Source organism: Amyelois transitella, chromosome 3, assembly GCF_032362555.1.
Source record: "Amyelois transitella isolate CPQ chromosome 3, ilAmyTran1.1, whole genome shotgun sequence".
Taxonomy (NCBI): domain Eukaryota; kingdom Metazoa; phylum Arthropoda; class Insecta; order Lepidoptera; family Pyralidae; genus Amyelois; species Amyelois transitella.
The window spans coordinates 9,320,438-9,337,466 of NC_083506.1; the positions used below are offsets into that span (position 1 = coordinate 9,320,438).

General features: G+C 36.6%; 1 protein-coding gene across 1 annotated transcript in view; it reads right to left on the reverse strand.

The window, feature by feature from the left end:
* The window catches only part of LOC106140127 (insulin receptor), a 55,014-nt gene extending 41,946 nt beyond the window's left edge, over positions 1 to 13,068 (reverse strand). Inside the window, exons 1-2 of the mRNA XM_013341659.2 lie at positions 12,769 to 13,068; positions 8,878 to 9,020 (exon numbers count right to left, since the gene is read on the reverse strand). Of these exons, the coding sequence (XP_013197113.2) occupies positions 8,878 to 8,983 (106 nt within the window). The 5' untranslated portion in view covers positions 8,984 to 9,020; positions 12,769 to 13,068. The remainder of the gene's footprint in view (positions 1 to 8,877; positions 9,021 to 12,768) is intronic.
* Between the last annotated feature and the right edge of the window lie 3,961 nt (positions 13,069 to 17,029).

Genomic DNA, 17,029 nt, shown 5'->3' on the forward strand with positions numbered 1-17,029 from the left:
TCTGATACCTAATTACCTAACAGTAATGAATGTTGACAGTGACCAACCAATTCATTTGTAAGTAATTGAGGAAGCACAATCACTCATTACAGAAAACAAGGTTTATTCAAGGTAAAACTATACTGCAGGCATATTATCTTCTTTTAACATAAAAGTAAAACTGAGAGGCATACTCAATCTTTGTCAGTTTGAAGAAACGGTTCTTCTAGATATGAAAGTTTCTATTTAGTTCTAACAGCACAGCACAGCACATTGAAAGTGAGTATCATTCCAATGGCATCAATTAACGATATCAAGTCTTCGTATTAGAAAAAACTCGGACAAGATCAGCGAAAATTCAATAAAAGTGTTCATTATTCCTTCACATTGGAAGTGACGTTATTAAAGCAAAAAAATATATTCGACGAGACTTGCCAGTAAAAAACCCTACAGTTATCAAAGTCCGAGACCGAAAATACTAGAAAGAGAGAAAAAGAACTGATAATGTCTCAGTTAGAACGTACGGTTATAATATAGTCTTTATGCGTATAGTGTGAACGTATAACTGGAGGTCACAATAATATAATACAATGAGCCATACATACGATGCAGTTATGCACATACCTAGTACTTAACAGTGGGTTTGTTTACGTCGCCTTGTACACCGATGATCGCTTATCAGTTATCATAAACATACATACACTACTTGTAGTTGTAGAATGCAGATAGTTGATTAGCGTGCGGTAGGTCATCTGGTTTATACGTCACATTACTAAACTACTAAAGATTTTTTAAAATTAAAAATATAACATTTTTATGTTGCTAGAGGATTCCTTGAGTATCCTATGCTTGCATAGGAACAAACCTATTGGTTCTGACTACTCCGTAACTTATGTGAAATGTTTTATACTCGTATGAAAAGACGTCTTTCGACTTTCGCCGTTACTGGGAGATTAAAAAATGATGAAAAAATTTCGTGTGAAATTAATTTTTTGTGATGATACATAGAATCTACTTGAGTTCGTATAGCAAAGGGGCGTTAACCGTATCAGTGGCCACATATTGCTCCGCTCAAATATGATTTACCAGACAAGGAAAGGAAGATAGGGTGAAGAAATGGGGAGCTGAGCAAGAATCATAAAAACGAGTAAAATATACAGCAAAAAAATATTATACATAATTCATGGCTAGTGCTAGATCGTGCGTGTTACTGAATTCCGGATGTTTGTCATATTGTACTCAATGGAGCATTAATACGCATTATTACGCTTCCATTCATATCATAACACTAGATCGGGTGACCACAATCATTTAAAACAAAGTGGATCGAGAATAATCAACATACTGCGTTGATATTTGAATTGCAATAATTTTCAAGACAATCATAATTTAGTGTTAACTCACAAATTTTCAGAAATATTTATGTGATATTTGGATAACAGTTCTAGATTAATCATAGCAAAATTGATGATTGCAGAAGTGTTTACGCGTTACTTTATCGCTTATCGTCTTATCATGTTTAGCAACATACGCACCTTGCGTGGATGTAAGTAAGAGTTCATGTTAGTATCATAAAAATTTAAACACATAAATATTCGGCAACACGGATTGTAAGGCAAATAAAGTACTAAAAGAATCACAATTAAAAATACTAAATAAAAGTTTCAACTAATTTTCTAAGAAAAAATAAAAAAAATGATAGAAAAAAAAATTGCCTTATCGTAGATGATAGTGCTAGTTTTCTAGATTGCGATAAAAATGTTATTGTAAAACATCGGCGTCGTGGAGTCGCGACGCCGCCGCCCGCTGCGCCGCCCGCACGCCGCGCCTTTTTCCACGCGACCTGGCGAAGACCCTACCTCGACTTCATGCACTAACATATATACTCTTTACAAGGGCTTCATATGTCGATCCTTTACCTATGCCGTGTGAGTTCCCGCTCACTATCTCTTTTCATGGATATGATAGTAAATACCCACCCAACCCGTGGTATCAGACAGTCAACCCACCGTAAAAAAATAAATTATCAATAAAATACTGTAGCAAACTCCATGTTTTAATAACATAAGTTGACATGCATCGCCAATACACTTAGATAAAAGAGAAAACATCTAAACATCAACAAACACTTGTATGAGATAAGCGCATGTAGGCTACAGTAACCCTTATCACAAAAATTTGGTACTCAAAAATACTGTTGAAGCAGTTTGTGGTTATGAAAAATAACCACAAACTGCTTCAACTGTACGAGTAACTATGTTCTGATCTTGAAAAACTTCGTTCAATGGTACTCTCGTTATCTACAGAACAAACCATTTGAGGTTCTATTCGCAGATCAAATAAGGAATGATTTGTGACTCAATAAGCAAATTAACTGCCATGATATATTTTTCGTATCTGACAAAAAGCCGCCGCAAATTTTTTTTTTTGATGATGTGCAGGTGTTGCTCATAATGGTGAGTGCTCGAGAAGTTTTTTCCAGGGTCCAGTGTCTGGTCTCTGTGTCATAAAACGACTCGGAATTTATGACGTATGTGATAAGAGAAGGATGGAGAAAGCAAGATAAATATTCTTAAAAACGTGGCTTTATTTGTGAACCTATTGAGCCGATAGTGATAATCTCCACATATCAATTGCGTGCCAGATTAAAATCTACGCTGACGTTCACACTCCGATGTCAAGGATCCTACCGTAGACGGGTTACATTAGGTAGAATAGTAGGCTAGTAGGACTCATGGTATCATTATCATTACCAAGACCAGACACCGTTTGACACAAACTTCTTAAGGCTTCTTCCGAAACAAGGCATCTTTAAAGCCTGATCAGTTTACACGATCTAGATGAAGAAAATATAGAAAAAGGGTTGCGTGCCCCAGTTGATGTAGGGAAGCCACGACCGTGGTAGGTTTTGAAAATGCCCTAATGTATTAACCTGACATGTCTCAACTTCCCAACTCCCCGTTGGAGGACGTATATATGAGACGTCGTGATGATTTTATGTGTATGTATGGCAAAAGAAGCACGAAAGCAGAATAAATGCAATGGAAATGAAAGCGTTAAGGAGTATGATGGGTGTGAAATTGAGTGACCGGATAAGGAACAGCGTGATAAGGGAATGTTCTAATGTGAAAGAGGATGAATGAAAGCATTTTGACTAAGCAGATATACAAGGAGAGTGTGGAGGGAAAGGTCGGAGTGGGAAGACCTAGACGAACGTACTTATCTTGATCAATCAGGTCAAGAGTACCCGAAACCGCCGAGCTTGCATGAAGAGAGTTATGAATGTGGATGAAGCGAAGGGGGTATGCAGAGATCGTGGCAAGTGGAAAGAGGTAGTCTCTGCCTACCCCTCCGGGAAAGAGGCGTGATCATACATAAAGTATGTATGTGATGATTTTCTATGACCAACTGATAGTTTATTTCAAAAATAGGGCAAGTATCATAACAATTTTGCCAAAGAGAAGACGAAAATCGCCTTCAAAGGACCACAGAGTCAGTTATAAAAATAAAAACCAGCCAAGTAAAAGTCGGACTCGTGCACGAAGGGTTCGGGGTTACCTATAAAAAATGCATTTGTTGTATGGGAGCTTGTTTTTTTGTAAATACTTTATTGTACATAACAACTTACATTATTTTTATTTCATTAATTATTTTAAAACGTCGCATACAATAAAATATTCTGTGAATTTTTTTTAAGTCTACCGTACGGACTTACCATTATTAATATTGAGCAAAAAAATACACGTTTATTGTATTGGCAGTATTAACTGATACAGGGCGCAATTTTTTTTTTTAAATTTCGGCTTTCTAGCATACACGGTTTATGAGGTATACATAGTCTGGTGAAAGACAACGGACGGATGGACGGACAAACAGACTGCGGAGGCTAAGAAATAGATTCCCGTTTTTAGCTTTTAGGTACGAAACCCTAATAAAGAGAATGATCACAAGATTCATGACCAACAGATTTGTATCGACATAATCTAAACTACAAATAAAATATAATGCACAGCAAAATGCGCATTTCGTAAAGTAGATATTTTGAAGTCCATCGTTCAAGGCGATTTTAATTCATGGCGATGTTGATACGGAGGGTCGTAGAGGGGTCGTGACTGGTGCGGTCGTTGACCCCGACAGCTGGTCGCACGTTGGTAAACAACCGGTGGCAAAGATTACAGGGGGCGCTTGCTAATTTACTTTCAAATAAACTTTTTGCTAGCCCTATGGGCCGTGAAGGTGCTTTTATAGCGTGCCTTTTTATTATGACTCGCCGTTTCGGTTTTTATAATTATTTATCGTTTTAAGTTATTATTATGGCAATGGCCACACAAAATCAAAAATACAACCAGAATATCATTTTAGGTTTTCTTGTAGCTGCACCCGTTGAAAAACATGTTAGAGTTTCCTTGGAATATGATTGTTATAATTATAATAATCATATTCTAATAATAAATAGATTATAATTCTTCGGAGAAAGTCGATTGGTAAGTACATGGCAATCAATATAAAGCCCGACAGTTTTTTGATCGGCCCGTCATCACCTAATTCAGTTAGCCATTTTCTACTTTAATCATCTACCCGATGTGTCCTATCATCCCTTTCTAGGGTGAGCACGGGTCCGACTTTGATCAGGATGTTGGAGTGAATAAGGAGTTTTTACACGAATGGATTCCCGTATTACACCGTCAAATCCTTAAAAATTATAATAAAATATTTTTAAATAAAAATATATATTATTTAAAACTTAGTAATTTGACTATCAAGCTCTTAGGTCAGTTGCTATTTTATATTTCAGTTTATATACAGTAAGTACGTGTTAATCCAAAAGAAAATATTGAATAAGCATAAAATGGAACACATTAATTAGACTCCAAAATATGTGTACCTATATGTGGCAATTTTTTTCCCGTCGGCTGTGGACGTATTTGGACATTAATTAAATAAAGAAAAGAATGCGTTTATTACACGACGACATTTGCTACATTAAGAAAACTGGTTGGAATTATTCGGAGGTGCTAATTAATTTAGGTAAGTTCGTATGCGTTATCTCATCGACTGGTATTCGGGTGCGATATGTAACAAAAGAAAGAAGGTACAAAATGAGCAGAAGCTATAATAAATTGCTTCGCATTATCTGCATTACTTAATTAACATTTTATATCTCAATAAAATTCAATGATAAATCTAGTTAGGCGCAGAGACAAAAGAGATAATTATTCTCAATGCATATAACAGTAATTGAAAAAGTATTAGCCTTAAAAAACAGGCGTTATGCCATTTACAGAAGGCGAAATCTATCAGATAAATTTCTGTACTGTCATTAATTTGTAGTTGTTATCGTGTAATTCTCGGAATACATTGTATCACTCGTAATTAAATGCCAGAAATAAACCGGCTATCGGTTGGTTTACCTACAAATTTGGGAATATTTCGAGATTTGCTAATTTATCAAGGCATGTCATACTTTCGGAACATCGAAGTCCCGCAGGTGCACTGACCTGGGTAAACATGTTTCTAATACTGAGCCGTTTTAATGTGTGGCAATGGGCAGGTTGTAATGTGTTCATTAATAGAATTTGGGAAAACTCTCATGAGCCAATTTGATATCTTGTTACATTTTTGCCGGGCTATAAATATTTCTTTTGTAATTGGAGAGTTAACCAAGAATATCTTAAATTATCTCGAGCCATCAGTGGTTGTTCCATGCTCGCTCACGGCAGCTCTCCGGCCTTGCGTTTTAAAGAACTTATAAACAAAACTGTCATCGCTCGAAATATACGATTTAACTTCTTATAAAATCTTCAAATACAAACAAAATTGTTTTAGTTTTGAATGTTATGTCATTTATAAGGATTAAGTATTCTACAGTCCCCTTGTATTACCGCAACAAAAATAAATGTTTACATATCCAGGAAGCGTGTTGTCCACTAGAAGTATTTTTGTAATATTTATGCATTCTATTTTCCTTATTTTAAATTAGATGAATCACACATTGATTTCTATCGGCTGGAAACAAATAATACTATTTACATCCTCAATGCTGTTAGTTCATTATAACTACCTACTTGTTACTCACTTGTTAGATGCAAACTCAAGATATTTACATTAGGAAGAAAATATTAAAAGATTTTGTTTGTGAAATCCATACGGGGCACAATAATGCTTCTAATATTATTTAAAGTTCCTATTCTTTTATATCTTCCCAGAATTGTCAGAGGCAAACAGCACTTCCTTTGAAAGTTTCATAAAAAAATCCATAAGTCCTAACTCATGAGTCCTTCATCCCGCATTTCTAAAACTTATACGCATACTTTGACGCCCTGTTGGGAAGGCCAGAAGTAAGTCAAATATTAAGAACATATTTCGATTTTAAATTAAATTCCTTTAGATACATTTATAATGAGTTCTTCTGACCGTTAAACGGAAAAATTTATCGTAATTATCTAGTACACCGAACCAACTATAAACACGAAACAAGAATGTGATTGTTTATCTATGAATTCGTAGTTATAATGAACGACAAACAAACGTGGTGCGTTCAAATTGCGAAGTTCGATATCACATATCACACGGTCGAGTGAATTCTGATAGATAAGTCGAGCGAGGCGCCTCCTAAACGCGGCCTCACCACACCAGTCCGTCGGCCGGAGAATTACAAACAAACAAACAAAACTCCGTTCCTTATCTGACGGATTATATGTGTGATGTATAGATGGCATAAGTCAGTCGCGAGTGGTCATAAATACCAAGAGTAGCATCCATTTTTATTAGTTTATTTTGTGTTAATGCTTTAATTAAGACTCGGAGCTAATATGAACACCTGTACGAGAATATGTAATATCATACACACACATAGAAAGAAATTGTGAAGAATCTCCAGCAATTGCCCTATATCATCAAATGGTTTACAGGGTTATAAGGCTGTGGTTCTGTGGTTAAATTCACGTTAATTAATATTCATTTCAAACGAATTCCATGGCCTACCTTTAATAATAATCGGTAAACAGTTATATGGTAATTACAAAAAAAGAAGGCGCGTTACACTCTTGCCGAGGGTTCAATAGCACAGTGCACATGTTAATAGCAAAAAATACACAAATAAAAACAAAATTTCGGCCCATGAGTGGCCCCGAACACAACGGGCTTAGATCAATGACCGCGAAAGTTTTTGCTAATATCCGCCGCGTTGTTTACGTGCCACCGAAACTGGCCTCAACACGAGGATAAACCATCATCTCCATCAGATGATGGTTAAAAAAAACTAGAATACAATCGATAACTACATGAATCCCAAAAGGCGCCTCAAAAAATATAATATGTATATCAGATAAACGAAAGGTTGCGAAGGAAATCCTGTATTTGAATTATCACGTTGACATAAAATTGTTAATTTCGGTCCCAAATGTAAATGTAACTATAAATTAAACATGAAATTACCAAAGAAAAGAATTCCTTCTTTTCGGGACTGTGCTAACAAAGGAGATTTTTTTTATCATTCATCAATCAAATTATTGTTTATCTCTGAATAACTAAGTCGAGGCATTTGCCAACCTTTTATATGTATTTGTAAGTAATAAATAGGTCTGTTTTAGTTAGGTAAATGATTAAAAATGCAACAAGTTCAATGTACAATAACAGAAAAACATAGGCCTGATTTATTTCAGCACATTAATGTAGTGAAAATGGACTGAACGAAAACTATTTGAAAATAAGATGATATACTGGCAATTTAATGTTTCTTACACGAGCGACACAGCGATATCTCGTGACTGGTAAGAATAGCAGCTGGGGGCGTCAATTCAATGTTCCGCCGTGATGGTGTTGACGGACGAGCAGTCGCTTGCCCCGAAAACATCGTAATAATGGACCAACGTACACGTGTAAGAGCAACACGAAATGTAACAGCCGCACAATTAATTGCTAGATTCCAATCAAATTACTACAACCTACGTTACTTTTATCCCGACATTATTCAAAAACTATAAATTCATCACTTCATGAAAAATGTTAAGTAGTTAAATTCACAATAAAATGTCCACTATCTGAATCACACTTTGATCATTTCAAAGGAATGAGGAATAGAATTGAGAAGTTCGCTTTAGTTTAGTTCGATGACAGTTCAGATAAAGCAGTTCAAGAGAGAGTTGAAAGAATAAGAACTTTCAGCGAAGTTTTCTCATTCTCAATAACTAATAAATGGCCAAATAAATTCTCGACTTTCTAGAAAGTTTATTTCATTCTGATAAAAGATCAACAGTGATTACTTTATTCATTGTGCAAAAACCATCATCCAAGAAAAATGGTTGTGGCTCGCGTACCAAGTTTCAAAGATTTTCGCAAGTATATCGGCAGATAACTTAAAGTGGTCATTGTTGTTATAATTGTACACAAATTAATTGGTGTTTAATAAATTTGCTAAGACTTACTAGTACTAGCTTTACATTGTTGTTAGGCTACCTATGTAAACTTATTTTCAGTTTCAGAAACAGTTTCGAGGAACGTCTATTCCTACACGGGACAATGAATAAATAAACTGCAATCCTACTATGCAAATGAGGTGCATATTATACCATTCTCTTGAATGGTAGAAATTCATAGATAGGTGTGTAATATAATATTGACATCCAGCTAATAATTGTGATGCTGACGACCTAAAGGGTATAAACACAGAACGCGCATTGTATGATAAATATAAAATTGTACACATTCTATGCGATTAAAAAAAAATAGGCCAGGTTGATAGAATCGTTGGCATACATAATGATAATAATTATAATGCTTGTGTTGTTACGACACAGAATACTAACTTGAAATGTAACAGCTAATAATTGGATAGGAATCCTAAGTGCACTATACTATATTACTTTTAGAGATATTGCAAACATATAAGTTCTTTACTGTCTGGTGCAATCCGCGCCGGCTCTGCGGCATGCACGCTGCAGACGAGGGCCAGCAGCAGCGCAGCCGCCGCCGGCCAGGCGCGCCGTTCGCCGCGCCGCTTCATGCTGCACGACGACGCCTTTCGGACCGCATGACCCGAGCTGAAACAAACAACATATTTTATGTATTCATCAGTTCCTACGAAGATCAATTCTGATATTGAAAAGAGAAAAGATTTGCATTTTTTTTATAACCAATAAACTCAATGACTACTAGACCAATTTTGGAAAAAAATTACAGACATAGAATAGGCCTCCAAAGTAACATAGTAGTTTATAAGAAAGGCAAATAAAACAACTTACAATTCATGCTTAAAACCAAGTTATTTTACGAAGTGTCATTTAAGTACATTATGAGCTTCTGCTTACCTCCGGAAAAGAGGCGTACTAAGTCCCGGAAACAATGCAAAGCACGAAGCAAAAAGTGAAAAATTAGGTTCTAATACAAAGAAACCACAGAAAATCTGAATTAAATAGGTCTTTCAGCCTTTATTTACATCGAAAATTTATAAACATAAACTTATTAGAAGCCTCTCGGATTTAAATATATTTGTTACTGTCGTTATTGGCAATGACATGGGATAGTATTTGATGGACTGCTCTAATGCACTTAACTTTTATCAAAGACTGAATACGGGGCGCAAAAGAAATATTCGCTGAGCCATCATATAATAATTCGATGTCACAGCTACACACACTGTCTTTGATATTATTTGCGAGTTTTAAGTTTTATAACAATTTTTTTAAGTGTAACGTATGCCTACAAATTCCAGCATGGATGGCCCAAGGGTAAGATCACTACATCTAATCATGATCTCACGATACGTCGAGAATAGATTCTCCGCAATTTAAAAACCTTATTGTATTACAACAATAGTAGTTTCATTGATGGATACAAGTTCCATTGATGGTCTGCAAAGGCCACGATTGGCATACGCCGGTAATTAGCGTGGGAGTCATGCAATTCCCACGAAACCACAAACCCGTAACTGGAAAACGTTATGAAACATGTTTGGAATTGACGCCTATGCCAATGTGTCCCATGCACAACCACTAACTAGCATGCCCGCAATTAGTAGGTAGATCAAGATGTATTAAAAATAAAAACGGCTAAGTGCGAGTCGGACTGGTGCACGAAGGTTTTCGTACAACTCAATTTTCATCGAAAATACTCTAGCAAGATCCAGCTAGTGGTCCGGAGATGTGGTCTTACTATTTTGATTTCTGGGTTTTAAAAAAACATGCATGGAATCGTTATAATGATCACAGAATGTAAAAATACTTATTTAGATTTCTTTACTTACTAGCGTAGGTCTACATTGTCTCATGTCATTTTTATCTAATGATCTTTGGATCTTCAAAAATATATCTGTAAAGGAGAAATATTCTTGTATTTGTTAGACTAATAATACTAATAAAATCTGACCCTTCATTTACCCGCTGTACCAGACATATACATTATACAATGCAATCTTAACATAGTATGTGAGTACGAGAAACGCGACTGCGACCGTCAAAGTGTATTTTGAGCTGCTTTATTTCTGGTTGCAATCGCAACCCTTTAAAAATAGCCAGGCAGACAAGACACTGTGAAATGCAATGCACATCGGACACTTATCGGTGACTGTTTTTGTTTTATCACCTTTGTACAAGAGAAGCGTCAAGTCGAGACCACGTGGTTTTCGCGTGGCGTCTGTCTGCTCGGCTTGATAACGCCGCGCAAATGAAATGAACGGCGTCCTTTTACGAGTATACTGGGTAGTAGGGTCCCTGGGGCACGCGGTTTCGCTTCGCAGGTAGTGAGGGACCTGTTTCCCGCGCTGCATTCTGAGAGTTGTTTACGCTTCACTCTGTGCACGGCGACGAGGTCGACGACCCCATGCCGCGGCCGCCATATATTTGGTAATAAATAATAGAGCAGCGCAGCGCAGCACGATCGATGAGGGTGCGAGGCCAGTGCGGCGGCGCGCTCTGCTAGCGCGGCATTCAAAACATTGCACCCCCCAACCCCGGCCTGCAGCGGAACTCCAGCGATGCATTGCTTTTATTGTTGATAGCTATATAAAAACTGGATGGTGCGGCATGCACCGTCCAGTTTATGTCGACGAAATGCAAGAGGTACTTTTGGTCTACAACAATGTAGTAAATAATGTTTAAACTTTGTATTAGTTTTGTTAATTAATACTAATATTATAAAGCTGAAGAGTTTGTTTGTTTGAACGCGCTAATCTCAGGAACTACTGGTTCAAATTGAAAAATTATTTTTGCGTTGAATAGACCATTGATCGAGAAAGGCTTTAGGCTATATAACATCACGCTGCGACTATAAGGAACAAATAAATAATAGAAAATGTGGGGAAAAAAAACGGGGAAAATTATTCATCCTCGATGGCTTCAATGATGCCCAAATAACTATTCCACGCGGACGAAGTCGCGGGCACAGCTATTTCATAATAAATAAAAATTGAACCTTTACAGAAACTTTGACTATCATATGTTTGGCTCTATTTTAAACACAATTATTGTTCCTCTAACTCAAAGAGAGATAGGAGAAGTACGTAAACGTAGATTGTAAACTTTAGAAATGATGGTAATATGATATTTAAAATTAGTAGGTATTTTACGTTGAAGAGAAATAAGAGTGAAGGCCAAGAAGGCCATAAAACCAAGTTTTCGACATGCTGAAGTGATAAGACTTCAAGGCGCATGTTTAGCGCGCGAGCATGCTTATCGATGCCGATAAAGACGACTATTTTTCAGTTTTTATATTCCTTCATGTCTCATAAATAAATGTCGTCACTCATCTAACTATTAAATAACATTCCCAGTAAAAATACAGAAATGTGATAAATAAATTACTAAAAGAAACCCGATATGAGTGAGGTTTCATGTAAGTAACTTCGTATGCTTTAACTCCTTCGAAATCTGAGGGTATATTCATGGTTTTAAAAACAGAAATTACGTCTTTTGTTCTTCTTTCACTAAAACCCTACATAACGTAGTATTTTGTTCTTCTTTCACTAAACCATAGGAATACGTATAAGTAGGTAGATATTATTTCCGATTTATTTCCATGAGTAAATCCAATTTTGAAAGGGAAAGTAGGAAGGTACTTTCCAAAGTACCATGAAAAAGTAAGTTGGTGGGCAGGGTGGGAGGGACCTCTCTAGTTATGTTTTTCGTGGTATAGGAAAAGGTGAGACTCGAAATTACAATAGTCTCGAGTCTACAATCTAACTAATGGGAACTTTATTAAATTCTATAGCCCCGATCGCGTCCTCCCTAGGTCGGAGCCAGGTTTAGAAAGTGACCACCTGTCGGAAGTAGGTAAAGCACTGTGTAAGGTCACTTTGTTGGTCGCCTCTTACGACATTCACAAGAAAGAGTTGAATTGATCCTATAGTGTAGGAAACCACACGATATGGTATGTCAGTAGGTACCTACCTTACTGTAACCCTATGTTTACCAGTAAGTAAGTATTGTAGTTACTATTAATCAATGATTGGAATCATAGAGAAGAGCTAGCAGTCAAATGTAGAACTTAGTTTACGCAATTGCAAAAGTACGACGTAAAAAATTTAGCTCAGCGTGTCCGCTTCGGCTTGTTGAAGCAGAGAAGGGCAAGATGTTTACAACGCGAGCGCCGCCCGAAACGTACCACGTGGTAAACGGACACCGGACGACACGATACCTACGCCGTTATCAACATTCAACTTATCACGCCTATCTGTTGTTGTGTTCACGTCGCCCCTCATGATGACACGTCCGTAACTCCAAACTTTACCTGCTTTCGATTGTTTTTGCACAAGACAAATATGTAATCAGATTGAAAACAAATTCGAAACGCTACCTGCGCTCGGGGGCTGCCGTGGCTGTCTGCTCTTCGTGAACCACACTGAACAGTACGTAATAACTGATCCAAAGACACAAATTCGTTTAATTTATAACACAATCACCCACACTGATCACAAGTCAATGTAATTAAAAATAAAAACAATAACACTGTATTGTAAACACAGCATGTGATAGAGAGCGACACGACATTCACGAGTTATAACAACCAACGCGCGCGTACGACTGACGGACGGACGTAGCGCGATATTCGACTGAATCGAGCGGACGAAACGAAACGAAGCTGTGCACGGAGAGGGAGAGGCCAGCGGGCGGGCGGGATAGGTGCAAAACAAGCCACACAGAGGCGCGCGCGGGGCCGCTGCCGCCGCCGTGCCGTCGACCCAGTCGAAGATTAGTGTTGCCATATTTTATCTATTTCTTTAAATTAAGCAATATTATAGTTTGTTGTCACAAATTAATGAAATAATTAAAAATTTAAATAGACCTACCTAGCTAGTTCTAGCTACCCTGGAAGTTAGAACTTGTACAGTGGTGATTTAAGGATTAAATATAATAAGATTTTTTTACTGAATAGACACCAATCATTGCCGACCTCAAGGATTTATCATTCATATGATATCACAAGCAGTAATAAAAAATTGCCCCAAAATTTCAGGGTATATTCATAGATTATGGATCATAACGGAATTAAAAGTATATGGCCAAAAGAAATTTTTAATGCTCCATTGTACAATAATTACATGTTATTATATGTTCGTCATTCTAAGAAAAATAAAATGATAAACTAAAGAAAGTTTGTGAAATAAGCTTAGTTACTTGCTTATTATATAGTAGAGTTAAAGTTAAAGAGTAGACCAAAAGTTCTTCATTACGAAAGAAGGGTAATTTAGAGATTTAGTTGGCAACATTGCAGAGGAATGCGCGCAATGCGACTCGCCCGTTCTCGCGTGCCCGTTTTTTTGGACGTACCTAGGGTGCGAAAGACGAGGGGGACGACCATGCTTCGTTTCACCACGAGAGCCCACATGGCCTGTGGAGAGAAGTCCACTGGCCCCGTGTGGGAGCATTGGGACTTCACTGCCCACCAACAACCCACAGCTCAACTTGTTATTGTTTCATAGATATATATTGTGTCTGTTTGTTTTCAGGCCAAACTACAAAAATTTTGTACAAAGCAAAACAAGCCGTAGGTTGTAGGTGCTTTGACGTTATTTTTATGACATATTTTTTAGGGTTCCGTACTCCTTACCATAGCCATATGATAAAAACGGGATTTGACGAAACTTTAAAATTAGATAAGAGTTTTTTGTTTGTTTCTTCTTGCTGTTTACTTTTTATATTAGTCAATACTATTTGAAACTAAGGGATAGGCTAATAAACTTGGGATTCTTTTTTAAAGCCATGGGTTGCGATCTGCCACTATTTGTTTTTTAATTCCATCAGTAGGTAAGCCATACAGCTAAACGTGGCTATTCGGACTTTTCAAGACTGTTAGCTCTGTCTGCCCTGCAAGGGATATAGACGTGACTATATGTATTATTTAAGAAGTAACTAAAACATTGATACCTATGCCAAAGCTTTATATCCTATAAAGTTAATGTAAGCATGATAGGTACTGGCATCATATGGATTAAAAAGGGGATGTAATAAATCAAAACTGATAGCATTTTAAGGAAATTAATTGGCATAGGTATCTACTACCTAACTTTAATATTATCACTTAATGATAAGTACCAGCTCGAGTCCCTCGGCCAAATATTAAACCGGAAACTAGCATGGGTTTTTATTCATTAAAATAAATCTTGAATAATATATAGGATAGAATGAAAAGAGCTTTACGATTTATTTACCGGACAAAACTAATTAAAAACGAAACTTAGCACTAAATTAACTGCTCGTGCGTCGTTACGCTGCGGAACTTCCTTATAAAAATACTTGAGTTCAGAAGTATGCCTCATTTTTATTATTTGTATGGTTTTTTTGAAAATTACCAGCCAGTAGTCAATAGCTACACGTATTATTACTTTAATAACTTTTAGAACCTACAATCCTAAGATGAAACTTTGTCTGTGTGCCAAAATTGTACGTACATATTTACATTTTTCGTTGTGTGCATCTTTGGATGACAGTGTCGTATCTGTAACTCATTAATTTGTGTTCTCGTGGCGTATTTCTACAGAGGTATTGTAATTTTTACGACCTAAGGGATATTATTACGTTTGTGTTCATCAAACTTCGTAAATAATCACTCCGTCCATATTGTTATTTTTAGTAAACGTACATATGTTGTGTAGTTATACTATGACTATTTACCTTAAATTAAAAAAAAAACATCTGATACGACACAACGACCTTAGGTTTTCGATAAACATTGGCATAAAGGTCTAAGTACCTACTTACTTAAGTATAACATAGCCATTGAGGTATTTGTGATAATTCCCACAGAAGCGAAGCTCTGGACCAAAGCTAGTTATTAACTCATATCAGGCAATCATTGCCAAATTTGAATCAAATAAAACAAAACACAAAGCGATATAACTAACCATTATATTGCTATACTAAAGAGACGTCTAAGAAGATGCAATTCCATAAGTTTACTAATCCGCTAAAAAAATAATAGTTACATTATCCTTACAAAATATACATAATTCAACACTCATTTGTTATTGTTGTCCACATACAAGGTAATGTCGGGCGGGTCATTTACTGGCAATAAAACATAACACGTACAAGTGCATGTACAGAAATACATACAAGAGTAATTCTTTTTATTGGTTATAATTGGTATAAGTTTTCCAGGCTATCGCATGATGTAAGCGACGTTGGCGTCGCCACTTCGATGCGCAGTTGACCCCAATCGCCCCCAATCGAAGACCTAAATTGTTTGTTCCATCATTCAAAATATAGAATCATATTACCCACTGCACTTATATATTTATAATGTAGTGCAGGCAGGTAGGTAGATCTGAAAACATTGTTTCCTAAGTAATGGTTAGTACTTATATACTCAATAATCAAAAGTGCTGTTCAGGCGGTTCTTTTTACATTACTCTTTTTGACTTTTGGACGTGTGTGATGAATTCTTGATATTTTTTATCGAAATCTTATTCGATTTCGATAAAATATATCCAAAGTTTCTTGTCTTTGGTATGAAATTAGTAACTTCTGTGAACGATGCGGTTTTCCCCGTGCCTAGTTTACATTTATTGTACTTCTTGTTGTAATGGTTCGTAGGCCAAATGACCGTTGCAGAATGCCTTGTTTGAGACTCTCGTTGTTTGATTGCATTTAGTTACGATAAACTTTTTAGCATTGCAGTGCTATGTTATATTGCTAAGAAGTCATTAACATAGCCTTCTAACATGCTCCTGACATAACAGCTCTCAGTCGGTCAGTCCTGGACCTTGCTGTAACTGGGTTGTGATAACTGTGTAGGTATATTGCTAAGTGGCTGTTTATTTTGCTTACTAGTAACGCCCGCAACGCGGCACATTTTTCAGTCATAACCGAGAGACAAGCCAAGAATATGAATCTCCTGGCGTCTAATCAGTTTTCCTTCCTTAAAATGACCCGAGGAGCGCCTATGACCCAATTAAGTGGTGGGAGTTCAGGAATTACTCAGAGCGATTGCTGTCTTACCTCTGTGAATTTGTTAACAGGGAATTTAGGGTCCCAGGCTTATCATGAATACATACGTTTGCAATCGTCTAAAATTGCAGTGTTTTATCAAGGTTTTGCTTCACTAATAAGAGCATTTAGTATTCAATTCCAATGACACTTGCTTACTTTGTAAATAAACTGAATTTACTACAATGTAAATATCAAAGTCTTGAAGTGTTACACATACAATATAATCACGTCTTTATCCTTTACGAGGAAGACAGGCCAACGATTTTGAAAAGACTGGAAGGCCACAATCAGCGTTATAGCTCAATGATGGAGCTGAGTTTCAAATGTTTTAAATATACTTCATAATAAGGGCCCATGCACTTAACGCGTTTCATGAATCGAAAATTAAGACCGACACTCTCGACATTCTCTACTCTCAAAGTCACTATATATGCTTTTCTCAAAGGACGCGCTATTTTTGTGCTTCTAATTAAGTTATATTTCCCACACTCAAAATACGTCACGCGAGCAACACAATAGCGAAGCAATAATGCACAAAATACGATTTGTAAAATACAGAAAGTACCTACTTGGAGTTATAAAATGTGAATTTTCGCTTTATAAACGCCACAATGGGACATTTGTTA